Source organism: Falco peregrinus, chromosome Z (assembly GCF_023634155.1).
Source record: "Falco peregrinus isolate bFalPer1 chromosome Z, bFalPer1.pri, whole genome shotgun sequence".
In the NCBI taxonomy this organism is placed as follows: Eukaryota; Metazoa; Chordata; class Aves; order Falconiformes; family Falconidae; genus Falco; species Falco peregrinus.
Window position 1 is genome coordinate 75,839,742 of NC_073739.1, and position 19,626 is coordinate 75,859,367.

The window sequence follows — 19,626 nt, forward strand, 5'->3', positions numbered from 1 at the left end:
AATTTTTGAATGGAGAGCAGATGTGTTTACTGTATGCTGATTTAGGATGAAATTACTTGTTTATAGTGAAGAGCTGTATGCCAGAAAACTATGACGTATATTTTCTCAGCACATACCTGGCGGTTTTTTGTGAAACATGCCTATTTCTGAGTCAATTGTGAGGACCTGAAATTGTGCACTTACATTTATTCTCTGAAAATCAGTTCAACTGTTAGTAAATACATGCTATTTTGAGATGCTTGGATTCAAATAAATCAGTATTGTGGCATCACAACAGTGGAAGTTGTATCAGTGATAATCAGAGAGGATCTGGCCATAAGCTGCAAGTGCTGAATTTTTTTATTGGTTGTTTGTTAGTAATCTAGGGCTGAAGAGGTTTTAGTTGCTGCCAAATAGCAGCTGTAGGCATTGACCCTATGGTTTTTGTTCAAGCTGCAAATAAGTAATTAACTCCACTCACTCCTTCACCTCTTCTTTTTTGTCTTTTGGTAGTCTGCGGTTCTTTGTTCTGGCTTTGGAGAACTTGGATCCTCTAAACTGGCAAACTCTACTGGATCCCAAATCTTGGACCAGTTGAAATCTCCAGGATTGGGTCAGTTTACCTCTCAACAAAATAGTAGCTCTACGACTGCTACTACAACTACTGCATCATCCTGGGATCTAAAACCACCCATTACTCAGTCCTCAGTCCTTAGTCAGTTTGGTAAGTGCTTTGAGACAGCTTTCTCTCTCTTTCGTCTTGTAAGATTTCTTAATGCCAACAGCAGTTTAAAATGGCCTTAATTAATGGATTTTTTTAATTAAAAAAAGTAATCCTGATAATACAATTGGTTATGACTTTGTAAGTATTACACTTACTTGCTGGTAATAGACATTACAAGTATGTCACAAACTCAGTTTTGATAGACTTAAGCATATCCACAAATGTCATTGCATCTTCAGAAGTTGTTGAGCCTTTGCGTAATGACATCTTTGATCTATTCTGCTTGAATATTTAAGTGTGGAACTTTAATGTGGCTTTGTTTCTCAAGAAGGCTTGGAAAATACTGTTTTCACTGTGTCTCTGCTGCTTATAGAACTGAGTATGAGGTTGCACCATACTTTTGTCTTTTTTTCCTCAAATTTTTCTTTTCTAACCATTACATGAATTTTGAATGATTACTATATAATTTCTTCGTAATGTACATCATATCTTTGATCTTTCCCAGGTGTGTTGAGAATGATGCAAGTTAGCCATTTTGTCTATTCATTATTTTTCATTTCAATAAAATTAGTAGAAACAGTGAAAATGACACAACCTTGGTTTTTGCAGTGTAGTTCTTAGCAGTATTCTCACTGTGAAGAGTGATAGCTTTTGTATCTATCTTGTGTGTATGTGTTTCCAGATAGATAAGCAGCTAATTTGGTAGCAGTTATAATCTTTGACATGCAGCAATTCTGAAAAAATGTTTATCTACATTTTAAGTTGCTTTTTAATGCACTTTGCCAAGTGAATAAAAAAAAACAACAAACCTTCACACTGCAAATGCTGTGGATCTCTTAATGGTTGTTGACCAGTCCTCTGAGCCACTGCCTTGCTTTCAGGGTCTGAAAAATATGAAAAGGGAAGACCTGGGAAAAAAACTGTTAACATCCAGTGTCTCTTGACTTTCAACCAGATTGAAGTGGTAGATGACTTCCTATTTGCGTTAAAAATCTTCTGCTTCGTAGGGGCAGGAAATCCTAACTCATAATACCTCTAAATTGCAACTCTAGACACTTGGAAGTAATCACATTTTATTGTCAGTTAATTGCAGTGAAACTTGCAGTGTTTGGTTAAAATAATTTGTAACAGTTTTTGAAGCCTTATGTGTGATAATATTACACGATGGCATAGATAGGTCTGTTTTCATAATTTTGAAGGAAGCTAAATAATGCTTGCCCGCAGCTGTTTATTTAAAGTAGAGAGTATCAAAAGTGGACCTTATTATTGCAGTGGCAATTTTTGATGTGAAACTCATGTGGTATCTGAAAGAGACTTGCACGTGCTATAAAATATAAAAATATTTCAGGTCAGCCAGATTCTTTTATAAGAGGCAGAAATGTGAAGAGCAGCATCTAATCCTTCAATTTTGATATTTCTTTTTCCCAACGCTGTCCAGACTTTAAATCCCAGCCTGAACCATCCCCAGTTCTGAGCCAGCTGACGCAGCGACAGCAGCATCAAATGCAGGCAGTCCCTGTTCCTCCTCCTGGGCTGGAGTCCTCCCAGGTAAAACTCCGAGAGCCATCGCCCGTAGACACCTCTGCAGCTGTTAGCAAAATGTTACAGCTCCCCACTATCTCTATGGATAACCAGGCAGTGACTGCCCATCAAACCCAGCAGAAACAGATAAAACCACCGAAACGGAGGATAACTCCAGCATCTAAGGTGGGTAATTGAGTGGCGACTTGTCCTTAGTAAATGTAGAAACATACAAAAGCTTGTATCCAAAACAGCGTGGCCAGCAGGGCCAGGGCAGTGCTGTCCCCCTGCACTGGGCACTGGCGAGGCCGCCCCTCGACTCCTGTGTTCAGGTTGGGCCCCTCACTGCCAGGGGGACGCAGAGGGGCTGCAGCGTGTCCAGAGACGGGCAGGGGGCTGGTGCCGGGGCTGGGGCACAGGGCTGGTGGGGAGCGGCTGGGGGAACTGGGGGGGTCAGCCTGGAGAGGAGGAGGCTCGGGGGCACCTTGTGGCTCCCTGCAGCTGCCTGACAGAAGGGTGTAGGCAGGGGGGTCGGTCTCTTCTCCCAGGTGACAAGTGACAGGGCAAGAGGAGACGGCCTCGGTCTGTGCCAGGGAGGTTTAGGTTGGGTATCGGGAAAAACGTTGTCACTGACAGGGTGGTGGAGCACTGGGACAGGCTGCCGGGGAGATGGTTGAGTCACCATCCCTGGAGGTATTTAAAAGCCTTGTAGATGGGGTGCTTAGGGACATGGTCTAGCAGTGGCCTTGGCAGTGATTCAGTAATCACTTGACAGTTGGATTCAGTAATCTTAAGTCTTTTCCATCCCTAAATGATTCTATGATTCTGTTCTATATATAAGTTGCTAGGGAGAAGGAGAGCAAAGACCATGGTACATTTATTGTTTGTAAAACGGGGCATTCTAAGCTGGTTAGTTTTTGAGTCCAAAATACAGTGGTGTTGTCTTTTCAAGCAGATAACCTGATTGCTCTGTGTGGAAAATGAGTGTTGCTGAGTGATTTTTTGATCGACTTAGTAGCCTCAAGATGAATGTTGGCTGAAGGGGGGTGGACACGATTGACACTTTGATATTGTAGAATGGTATGGCTTACTCTTCCAGCCTCCACATCAAGGCACAAAATCAACAAATTACTCGCAGGTTACAAGAATGTAGTTTATTTATGTGATGTAAAGTGGGAGGTTGTTGCAGATCTAGTTAGTAGCGAAGGCTGTGAGTCAGTAACTGAAGAAGGTTGCATTTAAGGGAGGAGAGGGTGTCAGTTGCTGGTATATTTAATACAGATAGTGTATGCAAAGGAATTACAATTTTTCTTTTCTCTTTTAAGATTCCTGCCTCTGCAGTGGAGATGCCTGGATCAGCAGATGTGACAGGGTTAAATGTTCAGTTTGGAGCTCTGGAATTTGGATCAGAGCCTGCACTCCCAGAGTTTGGATCAACTTCAAGCAGTGAGAATGCCAGCCAGGCGACCAACAATAGCTTGTACTCAAAATCCGTGAAGTACGTGTGAGTTCCTTTTCTGCTTTCTTATGTGTTGTCTTAAGGGGGTCAAGTTTGTGCCAAAAACATCAAGACGTAGTTACCATGTAATGGGAGGGGGAAATATGATCACTAAATCTTTTCTGTGGGTGGCATCTTAAAGAAGAAATTTCTTTTCTAATGACAGTCATTCATAATCTCCTTGGATGGGTTGATGTGAAGCTGGAGGTGACATGAATATAAATAACTTTGTGATAAACTACACTTTATAGAATTGCTTTCTTATGTTTAATTGTCCTGAGTTTCAAATTTGTTTGAGGGTTTTGTTGTTCCTCACAATCGAAATTATTCTACTTTTGATCCAGGAAAAATGACCCTTTTACCATATATGTGTCAGTAGACTGGCACCAGATTACAGATCTGATGCTCCTATGGGATGAGAAAAGAAGCCAGGCTTTCAGTATGCAGGACCTCTTACTGAAATTCTAGAATAGCCAATGATAAACGCCGATGTACCAGTAACCCATTTTTTTTTTCTTCCTTATTAATTCAAACCTGGCTTCAGTAAAAAGCTTCCTAAAGTTAATTCATAAATACTAGTAAAACTGTGAACTTTCATATTAATTGATAGTTCTATAAATGATTTAAGCTGTTTAGAAAGTAAAACACTTGTCCATGCTTCAAAGTATTTTTTCCTCTTTGCATAGTTCATTCTGTTAGACTGCTACTGTAATGTTTGAATTCTACTGTAAAAACAGACTGGGTGTTTCTCATTGTATACCTGACTTTATGGATCTTAAAAAAGAGAGATTATAATCATTCATTTAGCTTTTGAGAAGCTGGAAACAACATGACTGAAAAGTGTTTGTGTGTAAACTCTTGTTTTGGTTGGGCTGGCAGGAGGAAGGTGAACAGTGCTGAGTGTAGCTGATGGCTTTGAAGCAGTGATTAGGTGATCGAAGGAAAAATATATACCTTTTCCTCATGATTAGATTTTCTAGTATAAATAATGTAGATCTGACTACATGTTTAAGGTAGTTCTAGGTAACTGTATAGGAGCTGATATTTTCATGAAGGTGTTTGAGATCTCATTTACTAAGATAAATAATTTTTACTTTTTCCAGTGATCCTTTGAATACCTCTTTGCCAATATCCAATACAGTACAGGAGTCCACCTACACAACCTCTGCCATCACCTCTTCCAGTCTCACCTGCTCATCCCAGAGCACTAGCCCAGTAACAACAACTTCCTCCTATGACCAGACTTCTGTGCATAGCAGGATAGCGTACCAAAGCTCCATGGCTCTGTCTGAATCGACGCCTGTTGCAGTTACGGTGAGTGAATTTCAGCAATAAGACCTTGAAAAGGTGAAATATTCTTACCTATGTTAGAGTTATATGACTCTGCTATGTTAATATTTTTAACAAAGCCGAGTACTATTTTTGATTTACCAAGCACAACCTGTTGTTGCTTTTCCTATTGTGTAGCCATTTTTGACCGTACTGTATTTGGGATATAAGAGCCTCTGATTTTATTGTTTTTGACATCTTAAATTGCTGTTTGACCTTTTTTCTTAGTAACATTTAACATTCTACTTAAGTTTACTTCCCTGAAGCCTAGCTTTTCAAAAAGGAGCTATCTCTATATGTAAATATTAGTCATGATATTTTGCCATAACTTGACCATTTTTATCCAAAGGTACATTATATATTGAATTTATATGGCACCTAGCCAATGGGTCCCCAACTGTTTGTGGCCCCTCCAGCATTACTCTTCTGTTGGATTTAAACACCAGTGGGAATCAGTTTCATGTTTTATTTTAAAAAGTGTAGGGATGGGTCTAATCTAGGACAGAGAGGATCTCTCTTCAAAAGCACCTACTGTCTTTGTATGTGGAATGTAGGTTTGTTTTGAGAGAACTTGGTTTATTGAATGTTTAAGGAACTCGTGAGAGTTTATTTACTTCTGGCCTTTGTTATGTAACGGCTCGGTCACACTTGTCTTCTGCACTAGCTCGTATGTACGGGTGAGGATCAAGCATAGACTATCCACTTCTGTACTCCAGCATTATCCAAAGCAGAACTGGTGCTTCTCAAGTCTTATCTTTCAATGGAAAAAAATTGGCGTCTCTGTGTAACTTGGATAGTTAAAATCGTGAGTTGCATTAGATCAAAAGCGCAACCGTTTCCTATATGTTAATGCAATTCTTTCTTCCATATTGGTGTGAACCTGAAGCTTGTTGTGTCAGTACGTGGGAAGGTCTCCTGCCGATGGGTGTGGTATGGGCAGTGTATGGGATTCTGTATGTTCAGGACACCTTGAACTTGAGAAAACTATTATGTCGTTTTGTTAAAAGGCACTGAAAAGTTCATTTCCTGCCTTTTTTTGTCTTTCAGTTTAGAGCGAATATAGAATTTTTCATGAAGCATGTTTGGTGTGTAGTTCAGTCGGAAAATTTAATATACCTTTGAGATGCTTTATTCATTCATTTCTCCTTTGTTTACAGAACGGGCACAGCGGTGTTAGAACACAGGCAACTCTTGACAGTAAGTTTACAAAACTTGGTTGTGCACAGGGTTTTCTGATCTTTCCTTACTACTTGCTGTGTGCACAACTGTAGCAGTGACACCTGGTTTGAAGCTTTACATTCTTCTCCCTGACTAATTTTTGGCTGACCCATTTGAATTTATTTTGTAGCAGCATGGGGTACGCTGCTTGCTTCTTGACTAAAACTAAGGTATGAAAGCAGTCCCATTAAATCTACAAACCTAAGCAGTCTTAAAGTTAGAGAAGCTGCTTTGCTGCTGCTTTTCTTCTTGAATTTACCTACCAAAAATTATTTAATAGAAAATTAAATTAAAATATAAAGTTAAAAATTAACTTAACATTTCTTAGTAATTCTTCCGGTTCTCAGTTGGGAACCTGTGCGTAGTATTTACCTGTAATGAAACAAAGTCACATTCTTTGAATGAGGGGTATAGTGCTACTTATGCCCTTTACAAACCTGTGGGGAATAAGGGTGACGAACATGCTTTGTCTGCTGGGTAGCGTGCTGCCTTGCAGTGGAGTGACAATGGTGCAGTACTGGCTCCGATACAGGCGTTACTGTTATCTTCATCTTGGCCTGTTTCTAATGTGGTGTTTTACTTGTAGGACACTTACAGCTCTCTTTCTGGACTTAATTAAGTGTAGTATTCATTCTTCTGATATTTATGGGCTGCTCTGTGAAAGTTTTCAAGGGCAGCAGTGTGAATTAACATCCTGGAATTCCAACTCTTAAGGTTTAGGTCTGTCCTCCTCTTAAACGTCTCTTTAGTAGGTCGTTAGTGGAGTGGCCTTTTTTTTTTTTTTAATTATTCTGAGTAGAAAGAAGTTGAGTATTCAGATGTGCAGACAGTGTTTTGCTAGTGCCAGGTTCAGTTTAAATGAGCAGGAGGAGTGTATATGCCCAAAAAGTGACTACCTAAAATATTGTTATATGTCAAGACAACTTTTCATGTGGGAAACTTTTTTACTTTCATGTGCAGAATTAATAAACAATTTATGAAATTAACTACAGGACTTGTCTTTTTGCTCTGGAAAACAAAAATCTGAGAATTCCCAGGTTTTTTGTAATTATTTTCTAACGGCTTTATTAGTCCCTTTTTCTATGCCAGTACTCTTTAGAGAATACTTTCAGTATTTTCTGTAACAAGCACATAAACTAGAGTCACTCTTCTTTTACGTATCCATTTCATACATCCAAATGATTTTGAAATTCTCTCTTAACTTCAATATTCTTATTTGTTATCTCTCATATTTTCTTTTAATCCTAAATATCCAGATCTCATGTTTCTTAAAGCCTTAGTTCAAATCATTGCTGGGGCATTATAATTCTGACCATCCCGCTTGTCTCCTACTTTTCTTTGTCTTACACATTGTGTTTGGGCATCTTGTGAGGGCTCTTAGTGAACATGGTGATTCCGTCCCTTGTATTGAGGACGTCTACTTTTACTTCAGGAAGGGAACCCTGCTCTAAATGTGTTGAGAATTGTAAATGTTAATTACATATTTTTATATTAATCTTGCCAGGAGATACCAGGTGATACAGTTGCTGCTTTCATAACTATGTTTCTGTTTGTCATTAATTTTCCTTTTCTGTTGTCAGTTACCCTTATACTAATTGCCAAAGCCAGCATTGCTTGATTTCTGTTTGCACAGCACCCAGTCCAGCAACCTGACTTGGGTTACTCAGTGAGGGAACCAATCCAGCAATGTGAATAAGTGTATATCTGACTTCTGTTTGGTGACCGTTCTAAAACTGTCTTTAAGTGCATTGCAAGTTAGTGATGCTCCATTGGGTAGTGGCCTCTGGTGTGGCATGGAAGCAGGGCTCAGCCCTCTTTCTGTTTCTTATTGGTGGGTGAATGCCTCTAATTCTTTGTAGTACCTTTGAATTCTTTATAGTATGTTTGCAGGACAAAAAGTAAGCGTAGAAACAGCTGGGAATCATCTTGGGCAGTCGAATTGTTCCGTGTCTCATTGCAGTATAGTGATCCTTTGGAGAGGCACATCTGTGGTAAATGAGTTTTGCTCTGTGTGGCCTAAAAAGTAGTACTAAAGCTAACCACTTATTGTTATCTAGGTCAAATAAAGTAAGCCAATATTTGACAACTCTTCAGCCATTAAATATGTTTAATGCTGTGCTCAATTGTGGCCTCCTATTGTAGCTTCTTTTATCCTACTGCATCACACATTTGATTGAGTACTCCAAACTGGAAATTTGTATGTGCCCTTATACTCCAGTGATCTCGGTCTTGATCATCAAAGGTGCAGTGCAGGTTGGAATGAAGAAATAGAGCTGTAGGTAAAAGCAGATTTGTACAGTGCCTTGAAAAGCATAAATTGCTTTTGTTTGCAGAAACAAATGCAAGGAATTTTAAAATTATAATTAACTTGTGAGCAGAAGCTAGTAATCCAGATAGCGGGAGGTGAAATGCAGAAGGCTGTAGTTCACTACATGTGTAGCAGCGAAAATTATAATTCTGTTGTAGGTTAAGAGCTTAAAAGGGGAAAAAATGATAGTTCTGTGTTTGAATTTTCATTAATAGCCAGATTGCCTGATACTGTTACTGGTTCTTAATGGTCAGGTTTTTGTAAAACAAGGGGAGAATACTGTGTTCCTGAATCTAGGCTGGGGTGTCAGTTGTCCTGAAATTTGTCTGAATACCTCTTTTTAAATTGTTGCAGCTACTTCATCAGTTCCAGCGCCTAAGACAGAGCCTTCTCCCTCACTACCTTCTGCTGGTTCTCTGCCTAGTGTGGTATCCACCACTGCTTCGCTTCTGCCTTCAGCATCGCAGCACCCGGCAACGTTGCCCAGCTTGCCTCAGTCCAGTGATTTGGCCAGCAGCTCACTTTCCCAGTTAAGCAGGTACGGTAGGAATTCTGATGAACTGAAAGGAGTTCAATTCTGGGGAAAGGGTGAATGTAAGGATGATTGTGTATGGGGCTGTCAGACACGGGGATACCCTTTTCCGACATTAACTAGAATTATGAGAGTTTCAGAAGAGACCGGGATGTTTCTAGTTGTGAAGTATGAGCTCTGGGCTGCCTCTTAATAACAGAGCAGCTGCTGCCTCATGTTTTCATAGTATATGAACAACTTTGTGGTTCAAGGGGCTCTTGCTTCAGTCATACCAGCTACATAGACTCCCCCATGTTGATTTTCCAGCTTTGTTCGCAGTGCCTGCTGTTTGTGTAGTGTTGTATGTTTGAAATCATTCCTTAACGGTTTACTTCCTGGCTAATTTTGAAACACTGTAATTTTATTCATATATGTATTTCTTAAAATAAAAAACCAGAAATAATTCCACAGGGGAGGTGTGTATTTTCTTTTTCAAAGACATTTCCTTAAGGTATTTTGAAATACTGGGGTGGTGTTCCTGGAAGTGCATGGAGCACAGCTTAGCTCATTTGCACTGTGTCTGATTTTCTCAGTGCCTGTTATTGGAGCTTCGTCCCCAGGCAGGTGACATTGTGAGGCTGTACTTGTAGAGTTACGTTTTTAATACTCATCCTCGTACTATATTAATGTAAGAAACTGATTCGATGGGATATCAGGGGTTTTTTTACTGTTTCACAGCTAGGACATTGTTGATTCTCTTTTAATACACTAGTGGTTTCTGTTGAGTAAATGGTAAATGTGTCAACAAGAATTACTCCATTCACATTAGAAACATCATCTCCCCACATTGGTAGAAATTTTAGTTAAAGGGTTGATGCTCTTGGGCACATACCAAGTGCCATGAAAAGATGATGCCTGAATTCCAAGCTTGGTTGTGTTGGCAGCCCTTGTCTGTGTCTCTGCCATAGGTCAGATGGTAAATTAAGGTTTATTAGAAAAGCTGAGGAGACTGGACAAGAGAGTGGTTTAAAACTGTGTGTTGGACAGAACTGTTTCTTTCCTTGCTGCCTGAAGTGATGTGGTCGTAATTCCTGCAGATGTGGAACAGTTTTAAAGCATCGAAGTAAAATTAGTGTATGAAACTGCCAAGATTTATTCTGATCCCACATGTTGAAGAGCTATGAGAAGTGTTTGCCCTCAAATTAGAGCATATAATCTAGCTTGCAGCTTTGTTTTCTTTGCTTTATTTTCTTCTGGCTATTTCTGTAGAGAATACTGGAAAACTTGTTATGGTAAGGATCTCTGATGCTTCTGATTTCACAGGGAGGGGCCTTTTGAGCACTAAACAATTTGTATTTTTTTTTAAGGATTTGGGTTTTTTGCCTTTGTTCAGTGTTGACCTTGAATGTAGGTTATAATGTTTGCCAGTGTAAAACATTTAAACAGTTTAAAAACCAGTTTCAGTCACCTTTCATGGAGACATTTAAAGATTTTTGGATTGTGGGCGAATTGTTGGTGCTACTGTTGCTGCCAGAAGTTCAGAGGGCCTGGTCAGCTAGGGAAAAAAGTGATGCTAAAGCACCGTTGCTTCCTGAAACAGTTATCTGCAGATGTTTTTCACCAGCGGATTCTTTATTTTCATATATTATAGTGTTTGTATAAAACTGAACAGATAGTTCAGATTCACCTTTTCAAAGAGAAAATGGCTTTTTGTGGGGTATGACCCGACCGTGATTAAATTACCAGATCTTGTAGTGGTATGGCTAACTTCTGGGCTGTCACGGATATTCTTCAGTTGCTGGGTTTTTTGAGCCCTGCCTTTTGAGAATGTGTTGGGGCTTTTAACAGTTATGGGGCAAATATGCTGCAGTTCTAATTGGTTGAACTGACATTATTATGCAGGTTAGAGAATCTGAAAAGTACCATAGTGAATTAAACCAAAGCACTGCCTCACCTAATTAACATCTGTTAATTAGGCAGCAGCAGTTGTTTAGGGAGGGAATGAGAAGCAAGCAGTGTGTTGTGTGAACCACCCTCTCTCTGGTTTTGGACTTTCTGTCTCTTGGAGTCATTGCTACATAATTCCTGAAGCAACTGTTTTTCTAAAAGTATAGTAAATTGATAAATACAAATTAATGCTGGTTTAGATGTTTCTTGTTAGTAATAGTTGTCTCTGTACTTCAGATGTTCTCATTAAGGGGTAGTAGGGTATTGGTTAAAGGAAAAAAATGCCGGGATGTGCATATATATAGGCACATATATATGCATATGCATGTGTGCATGTATATATATATATACACACACACACCCCTACAGACAAGGTTTTCTTTAACATCCTACTACCTACTCTTGTATATATGCAGACAGACATATATTAAATACAGTTCTATGAAAAATTAATTTTATTAATGCTTTGCAATTTCTTTCTAGCTCCCTTTCCAGTCATCAGAGCAGCCTCTCTCCTGCCTCAGTGTTGTCTTCAAGCGCATCACATGCAGTAAGTCTTATTTGCATGTCAGCAGATGTTTGGCATATAGTTAGTTTATGTGATGATTAAGGTCCTCTCTTAAGGTTCATTGTGTCCTAGCACAGTAAGAACTGGAACGAAGAGCCTTGTGTCAGGGAAGATGGACTGCCAGCCCTCTAGTGGTAAAAACAGAGGCTTTACCACTTGTGGTTTGTATGGTATTGGAAACAGCTATTACAGAGACTCGCCAGTCACAACTGCAGAGGAAATTTTTGTGCCAGCAAGGGGGGATGGAATAAAGAAAAATTTTCTTGTAACAAATCTGTTTTGTTTTTGAAAAAAAAATTTCTAGAACTGGCTGTCTGAAACTGCTCCAAAATGTGGACTGTTAGCAGTATCCAATGGAGAGATTAGCTAGCAAAATGCAGGTGATGGAATGATACATGTCATGAAAAATGCCTCATGACAGATGATTTTCGGGGTTTACCATGTGGCGTTGTTGTCACCTGTGTATTTGCGTGAGGTAAGGCAAATGGTATCAAACGTAGTGTTCTAGATGAGGTTGCACAACCAAAAGTCAGAGAAGATGCTGTGTTGTTCTGGGATGGGGTACTTCTGTACAATCCCAGTTAGGGTGTGAAGATAAGTTACTGCTTTTCTTTATGTCTGTGCTTTTGTTCCTAATGCTCCATCCCTACTGAATATGTAACTTCAAAATTCACACATATCAAATGTCATCCTTTTCTGCTCTCAAAGGTGTTTTGGCTGCTGTGTGTTGATGACACTGTTTTGAAAGTGTCATAAGCTTCCAACTAAGGCACTGTAGTGTACTGGATTCAAACCAGCAACTTCTTTATCCTCATGTGTTCCTGTAATACATCTGGTCTGTGTTTCAGCTAACCACATTGACTCTGTTGTGGGGCACTGCATTTTTAATCTTCAATAACTTTCCACAAGTGCATTGGGGAAATCACAATAGCAGTGTACTGTATTTTGAAAACAAATACTGTCTTGGAAGAATATAGGATTTTACTGAATACAACATGTACTAGCTTAAAGGAGTATGCAAGCAAAGGGCAAGAAATAATACAGTGAAGTGATGCTTGAGTTACTGGATACAATTTTGTGATGATACAGTGGTTTGAATTTAACTCAAGTTGTAATTTGAATACTTAAAGATCAGAAGCGTGCAGCTGAGTTGCTTCCTTGGTATATGGATGATGCATATCTTTTGCATATGCTGGCGTTACTTAAAAAATTCTCAGAGGGCTTATTCATTTCCCCCCGCCCCCCAGCATCTTCCACTGGTTTATTTGCTCTGTGGTCCTCTTTCTTTTTGTCTCCTTTCTAGCACACTAGTGTTGAGAACGCAGCTTCGCTCCAGCCCTCAACAACCTTTTCAACTGCTTCAACCTCAGCCACTAGCACCACCTCTTCGGTTGTCAGCATGGCAAGCAGTATGAACACTACGAACAGCCTTGGCCTCAGCGTTACCAGTGTGTCTATACCAGCTGCTACCACACGGGCAGCTCCCTTAGTGTCTTCAGGTTTGCAATAACAGATCCTGTGGGATTCAGTTAGCAGAGCTGTCAGCTGAGCATCTCACCAGCCATAATTATGCTAAGAAATTGACACTTGACGAGCATTTTCAGCATGCTTTACAAAATAAAGTTGCCTCTTTTTGTGTATTTGAAATATTTGTTAGGGTGTTATGTGCATTTATATAGCACATTCCATCCCTGAAGAACTTTATAAATAGACATCAGAGCAGTTCTGACTTGGGAAGTTTTAGGGTAGGAGATTTGCCCGGTTTGTATTCCAGGTTTTATCAGCTCTAATTGTATAGCTTTAATTTCAGTCTTCTCTGTGACTTGAATTCATTTGGCAGCATCAAAATATACTGCAGTGTCCTCATTATCATATGCCACATCATTACTGCCACATCTACAGAAAGGAAAAAAGTTTCTGATGTCTGGGTCATTCCACAGCAAGTACCACTTCAGAAAAAGGGCCCACAGTGGGGGAAGGTGGGGAGGCTTCTTGCACTGCAGTGAAAGAATGCTAAATTCTCTCTTGCTTCTGTAATCAACCTGAACTGCTAAAAAGAAAGATGGAGGGAAGTGAATGATTTAAGTATTAAAATCAAACTTGCTTAGGGAAGGATTTCTCATTTCTGCTTCCCATACCTTGTAAATGAACTGTCTGATGACTGCTCAAGGTGTCTTTATCTTTTTATTTTTTTCTCTTCTGCTTCCTAGCACTGCTTCATGGAAGCAAATGGAACTGTTTCAGTTTTGGCTCTTCGCTATTCTCAGCTGCAGCAAGTCACAAACAAAAAGTGGGCTGGCACCATTTAGTGCTTTCTAGTCTATTACTGGTGATAAGGGGAAATGTGTTGACAGAGCAGAAAATGAAAGGAGAGAATTTGCTCTCTTATATTGAAAATGATGTCTGAATTTTGCCTTCAGGAGAGGACTGAGGAAAGGAGAAGTTTCTGTAATTCTTGTAATCCTCTTGGACCAAGTAAATGACAAAATCAGACTGTTCTTTGATGGACTGTTTTTTGTCTGAAGTAGCCTGTCCTTTCCCATCCTTGAGGCATGGTGAAACTCTTCAGGCTATTTTGAGCATTTTCATCAAGGAGCACAAATTCTTCTGCTTATTTCTGCTCTTTACAAACTATGCCAGTGCAGCCACCAGGGCTTGTGAGCTCTCTTGTCTCAATGCTGAAGCCTTTTCTTTTACAAAGGCTTGTTAAAGTGTCTCTATTTTTAATTCTACAGGCAAAGCTCCCCCAAACCTGCCCCAAGGTGTACCACCCTTGTTGCACAACCAATATATTGTGGGACCTGGAGGACTTCTGCCTGCCTACCCAGTAAGCAATTTAATTGTTTCTGTCCTTGACTGCTTAACCCTTGGTGCAGACGGGCGCTCCAGTCCTGCTGCTGTCTATGCCAAGGCATTCCTGTTGGCACATGTTGCACCTGGGATTCTTGTTCCAAATGCTGAAGAACGTACAAAATACATTTTTTGGGGGTTTACTGTTGACAGTAGACTGCAGAACTGTTGGTACAGACCTGATTTGGCTGCTGTTGACGCTAAACATGCATGTTGCTGTAGTTTTCAGTGGTTATCAGGTTTCAGGCCCTTTGAGTAAAATTAGACTCATTCAGGTTTGTGTTACTGGAATGAATTTACTATAGTAATGATTGAAGTGTGCCATTTCTCCTTTCTGTCATACTTCTAAAGATTGCACATAGCTTTTTGATGTCTGACCAGGATCAACATATTTTTGGTTATCTATTTCTTGAATCAGAAATGTTACTCTAATTGTATTTCTGTGTCACACTGAATGTAAGCAGATGCCGTAGGTTGCTTTGTGGTCTAGTCATGAAATCTTAAATCCTACTGTTCTCAGAAGTAATGATAGCAGCAAAGAAACAACATCAAAGTGACAAGGCATTTTAAGCTTAGCTCTACTTCCCTTAAAATGCTACAGTGCACCATGATGGCACAATGTGATGTATAACTGTACACCTTTAAAATACATCGGTTCTAGGTCAAACCCTCAAATTGGTCAGCATCAGAAAAAAATGTTACAACGTTGTTGTATTTTTATCTGTCTTCAAGCAGATTTATGGTTATGATGATCTCCAGATGCTTCAATCCAGGCTGCCAATGGTAAGTAAATGGCTTTGTTTATTTAGTTTTAAACCATTTATCTTCAATGTTGATCATTTGTGCAACACAAATTGGTTCATTTAATGGTGATTAAGAGCTTATCCTTATGTTCTGTATTATGTTTCTTTAAATATCCACAGTTTCTCTGGATGGTGTAAATTGATACAGAGCAACTGTTGCATCATGAATTTGTCCATCTGCAAATTCTGTAGATAGAAGCAAGTGTGCTATCTGTTTTTGAGTGGAGAAATTTTTAAGTGTTGTACCACCAGTGTGACATCTTGTCAAATCTAGTTGAAATCTGAATGTGAATGTTTTCTTTCTCCGAGAGATAGCGTTGAACAGCAAGTACACAAATTGGAAGCCAGTTGGTGCATCTGACAGGTTTTGGAGGTGCTCATAGCTGGAGGTCTTTGCATATGCATCATGGCAGCAAAAGCAGAAGAGCTGTGGGAGGGAAAGTATATGCAGTATTTTTTCCTTACCTGGGTACAGAATGTAAATGGCATGTGAGAGATGCTGAGCTGCAACACAGATGGAAAAAGACCCTTAGCCTAGACTGCAAAATGGTGAAGAATTTTCTTTTCAGAAAACTAGGATAAGGAACCTGGAAAGAAAGCTTGGTAGTATGTAAATGGGTTTCTATTTTCCCCTTCTTATAAATATATTATCATAGAGGTGCTAAGACAGTCACTTCCAGTGATGGACTTGCCCTTGGCCAGTGGTTGGGACATACTGGAAGTCACTGGCATTGGGTCTCTTAGAAACAAGGGAAGCTTCTAGCAACTTTTCACAGAATCAAACCATGTAACACCCCCAGTTTTGCTGCGGTTGCTGTTGCTGCCTTGGCCGCCTTGGCTGCCCGGCTGTGGTCCCGTGGGTGCACGTGCCCGCCCCTGTATCCCCGGGGTCTTGTGTTTTGTCTGCCCCCGGGGCTGAGGTGGGCCTGGAGACGGAACCGTGGCCCGTAAGTGAAGGGTCCCATGTTTGGGATGGCCTGAGGCCCTGCTCCTCTGAAGAGGAGGGGTGCCCAAGAGTCCTCGGGAGGTGGAGCCGGGGCAGCCAGCGTAGCTGCGGAGCTGGAGTGGCAGGAGGAGGAGGTTGCGCTGGCTGAGTTGTTGAGGTCCCTTGCAAGAGGGAGGATGGCATTGTGCTTGCGTGAGGGAGGCTGCCCCGTGTTTCCGGAAAGCGTGTGGAGCAGGGGAAAGGTGTGAAGGGTGTTGGTGGTGGCGGGCCGGGAGCCACGCTGTTGTCAGGCAGCGTTGTGTTGGAGGGTGCAGTGCTTGGGGTGGTGGCGCGTGCACGGTGGTTGGGCGTAGGTAGGTGCCGTCACGGCAGGAGGTAGGCTGACGTTGGAGGTCGCCGGCTGGACCTTGTCCGTGTTGCCCTAGAACAGCAGAGTTGGCGCTGCAAGGTGTTTTGAAGCAGCGCAGGCAGAGAGTTGTGGTGAGCAATGCCTGAAGCTGCAAGAGCCAGCGACCCCGAGTTGGGTCTGTGCCGTGCCGCTCCCTCCTAGACTCATGGCATGGTTTGGGATGGGTCGGGTTGGGCTGGGAGGGACCCTCAGAGGTCGCCGGGCCCAACCCGCCAGCAAGGGGCAGGGCCGTCTCAAGTAGAGGAGGTTCTGAGAGCCCCGTCCAGGCTGACCTGGGAGGTTTCCAGGGACGGGGCGCGCCCCACCTCTGTGGGCAACGTGTTGCAGCGTTTTGCCTCCCGGTTGGTCGCAGCGTGTTGCCTTCCTTGTACGGAGCGTGAGCCGCCCCCCGTTCGGTTTGAAGCCAGTCCCCGCTGTGGTGTGGCTGCAGGCCCTTTGACCGAGTCGTCGGCCATCTTTCTTGTGAGCCCCCTGGAAGTGCCGAAAGGCCGCAGTAAGGTCTCCGCGGGGCCTTCCCTGCTGCAGGCTGAAGAAGCCCATCTCTCTGAGCCTTTCCTCGCAGGAGAGGCGTTGCAAGGCTCTGACGGTGTCTGTGGCCCTGCTGTGGACGCGCTGCAAGAGGTGCGAGGCCTCCCTGTTAGCGAGGCCTCCAGAGCTGAGGATCAGTTGGTGGAAAGCGGGGCGGGGGGTGGGAACTGTGGAGGAGACGGGCCGACACGGAGGTTCGGGTGACGCTGGCTGTTGAAAGCCTGGGAGAGGTTTTTGAGAGAGGTGGAGGAAAGCGCCTCCTTGGGGAGAGGTGTCAAGGGGGAGAGTGGGCACGGGGCCTGCAGAGCCCGTGTGGGGCAGGGCTTGGAGCAGGTGCTGAGTGGCGGTGGCTTCGCGCCACGCCGAAGGCTCGTTCCTTGTGCTTGTGAGACAAGATGCATTGGGCAAGGTCTTTGCAACAGGTCTTTATTTTGTGTGGAGTGAATAAATAGGTGAATAAATAGGTGAAGTCCCGCGGTGGCAATAAATAAGAGTTGTATAAATAAGGGGGTCAGTCAGTGGGGGCGGAGGGCGCGGGGCCGTTGCTGCAGCGGCTGTTGGCGTGGCTGAGGGTAGGCGGGATGAGAGAGGTGGGGCTGGGTCCGCCGGGGCTCCAGAAGTGTTGTTGTCGGTGTGGTGGGGCCGTGCGCGGTGCGCGTTGGCCGCGGTGCTTGGGCTAACGGCGCATGGTGCGGGTGAGGTTGTGGAGGCGTTGGAAGCAGGCGCGAGCTTCGAGGCGGACGTGGTCCCAGGCGCAGGCGCTGTGGTTGTGGGTGTGGAGGAAGTCCTGGATGTGCGTGAAGTACCTGTCGATGCTGAGTCGCTGCCTTTTGAAGAGCGTGGCGCTGGCTGTCGGGCATTGCTCCAGGCGTTGGATGTAGTGCTGTAGGTGGTTGAGGAGGTGGTGGCGCGCGCCGGTGTCCCAGTGTTGTGGGGCGCTGTCGTTGCTGAGGGTGTGGAAGAGGTGCTGTAGGATGCGGAGGGCGGTGGCGGCGGCTTGCTGTGGGTGGCTGGTGTGGAGGAGGGTGTCGGGGAAGCGGAAGGGCGCCTGGTGTTGCTGGCAGGGCTGTGTCGGGCTGGGAGCCATGGCCTGGAGGAGCCGGAGGCCGTCCCAGGGGAAGGTGTCGTCGCCGGGCCGCAGGTGGTGGCAGGCGAGGGCGGTGGCGAGAGCCGTCAGGAGGAGCAGGAGCGGCGTGGCGCCGTGCGTCAGGCGGGGCTGCGGGGTTGCGGGCGCTGTCATGGTGGTTGGGTGGGTGTCGCTGTGCAGGAGCCCGGGCAGGCTTGGTGGTGTTGCGGGTGGTCGCTGTGCTTGGTGTGGTGCCGGGTGGCCGGCTTTATGTGGCGCGGCGGCTTCCCCTTCCTCGCTTTCCGATGGCAGCGAGTTTCCGGCTGTGGCTTTCAGTTTTGGCTGGTGGCTGTGGTGGTCTTGGGGAAGTGCGTTGTTGGGGTGGCCGTGGGTGGGGAGAGCGGTGGCGGTGCTTTGGCGGTGGTGTGTCGTGGGGAGGTTGGCTGTAGTGGTCGCGCGGGGGATGCGCAAGCGCCGGGGCAGAGCCCCTGGGGGCAGCTGTGCCGGGGAGGTGTGTCAGGGTTTCCCTGTTGGCTGCAGGGCGAGCTGTGGTGCCTCTTCTCCGCAGCTGAAGTTTCCCTTCCTGCCCAAGTGTCTTTTCCGCCTGTAATGGCCTGGTGTTGTCCGTGGTGTGTTTTCCTTTCACTTGTGTCTGGCCTTTGTTTTCGTCTTAGCTGGTCTTTCCTTTTCGTGTTGGGAAGGGTTGTGAAGTGATGTCACTTGTCAGAGCGTGGGGAGCCCCCTCCTGGAGCGAGGGCCTGGGGGTGGGGGCGGCTTGGGAGGAGGTGGCTCTGGGGGTAGGCACTTGAGCGTGGGCTGTGTTCCCGCATGGATCTGCCCCGTTGAAGCTGACGGGCACGGGGAGGAAAGGCTTGAGGGAAAAGGAAGAGGAAGAAGGGAAGAGTTTTGCTGCGGTTGCTGTTGCTGCCTTGGCCGCCTTGGCTGCCCGGCTGTGGTCCCGTGGGTGCACGTGCCCGCCCCTGTATCCCCGGGGTCTTGTGTTTTGTCTGCCCCCGGGGCTGAGGTGGGCCTGGAGACGGAACCGTGGCCCGTAAGTGAAGGGTCCCATGTTTGGGATGGCCTGAGGCCCTGCTCCTCTGAAGAGGAGGGGTGCCCAAGAGTCCTCGGGAGGTGGAGCCGGGGCAGCCAGCGTAGCTGCGGAGCTGGAGTGGCAGGAGGAGGAGGTTGCGCTGGCTGAGTTGTTGAGGTCCCTTGCAAGAGGGAGGATGGCATTGTGCTTGCGTGAGGGAGGCTGCCCCGTGTTTCCGGAAAGCGTGTGGAGCAGGGGAAAGGTGTGAAGGGTGTTGGTGGTGGCGGGCCGGGAGCCACGCTGTTGTCAGGCAGCGTTGTGTTGGAGGGTGCAGTGCTTGGGGTGGTGGCGCGTGCACGGTGGTTGGGCGTAGGTAGGTGCCGTCACGGCA

The 19,626-nt window shown here is 44.2% G+C and overlaps 2 protein-coding genes across 7 annotated transcripts in view; one reads left to right on the forward strand and one right to left on the reverse strand.

Annotated features, from left to right (window-relative positions):
• Positions 1 to 19,626, forward strand: part of UBAP2 (ubiquitin associated protein 2) — a 117,863-nt gene that overhangs the window by 35,660 nt on the left and 62,577 nt on the right. For 2 of the 6 annotated variants that reach the window (XM_055790290.1, XM_055790292.1), the window contains 10 exons: positions 493 to 703; positions 2,142 to 2,410; positions 3,550 to 3,728; positions 4,826 to 5,036; positions 6,209 to 6,248; positions 8,932 to 9,115; positions 11,519 to 11,585; positions 12,907 to 13,102; positions 14,339 to 14,430; positions 15,186 to 15,236. In XM_055790290.1, coding sequence (XP_055646265.1) covers positions 493 to 703; positions 2,142 to 2,410; positions 3,550 to 3,728; positions 4,826 to 5,036; positions 6,209 to 6,248; positions 8,932 to 9,115; positions 11,519 to 11,585; positions 12,907 to 13,102; positions 14,339 to 14,430; positions 15,186 to 15,236 — 1,500 coding nt within the window. The remainder of the gene's footprint in view (positions 1 to 492; positions 704 to 2,141; positions 2,411 to 3,549; positions 3,729 to 4,825; positions 5,037 to 6,208; positions 6,249 to 8,931; positions 9,116 to 11,518; positions 11,586 to 12,906; positions 13,103 to 14,338; positions 14,431 to 15,185; positions 15,237 to 19,626) is intronic. The other 4 variants (XM_055790294.1, XM_055790295.1, XM_055790291.1 and 1 more) reach the window with 3 other exon arrangements.
• Positions 17,809 to 18,837, reverse strand: LOC129782685 (interferon-like). The gene has a single exon (XM_055790298.1). It carries the CDS (start codon positions 18,377 to 18,379, stop codon positions 17,816 to 17,818), a length of 564 nt encoding a protein of 187 aa, XP_055646273.1. The 5' UTR covers positions 18,380 to 18,837; the 3' UTR covers positions 17,809 to 17,815.

Excerpts from the sequence above, each read along its gene's own strand:
- LOC129782685 (XM_055790298.1), bottom strand. The coding sequence starts at position 18,379 with ATGACAGCGCCCGCAACCCCGCAGCCCCGCCTGACGCACGGCGCCACG.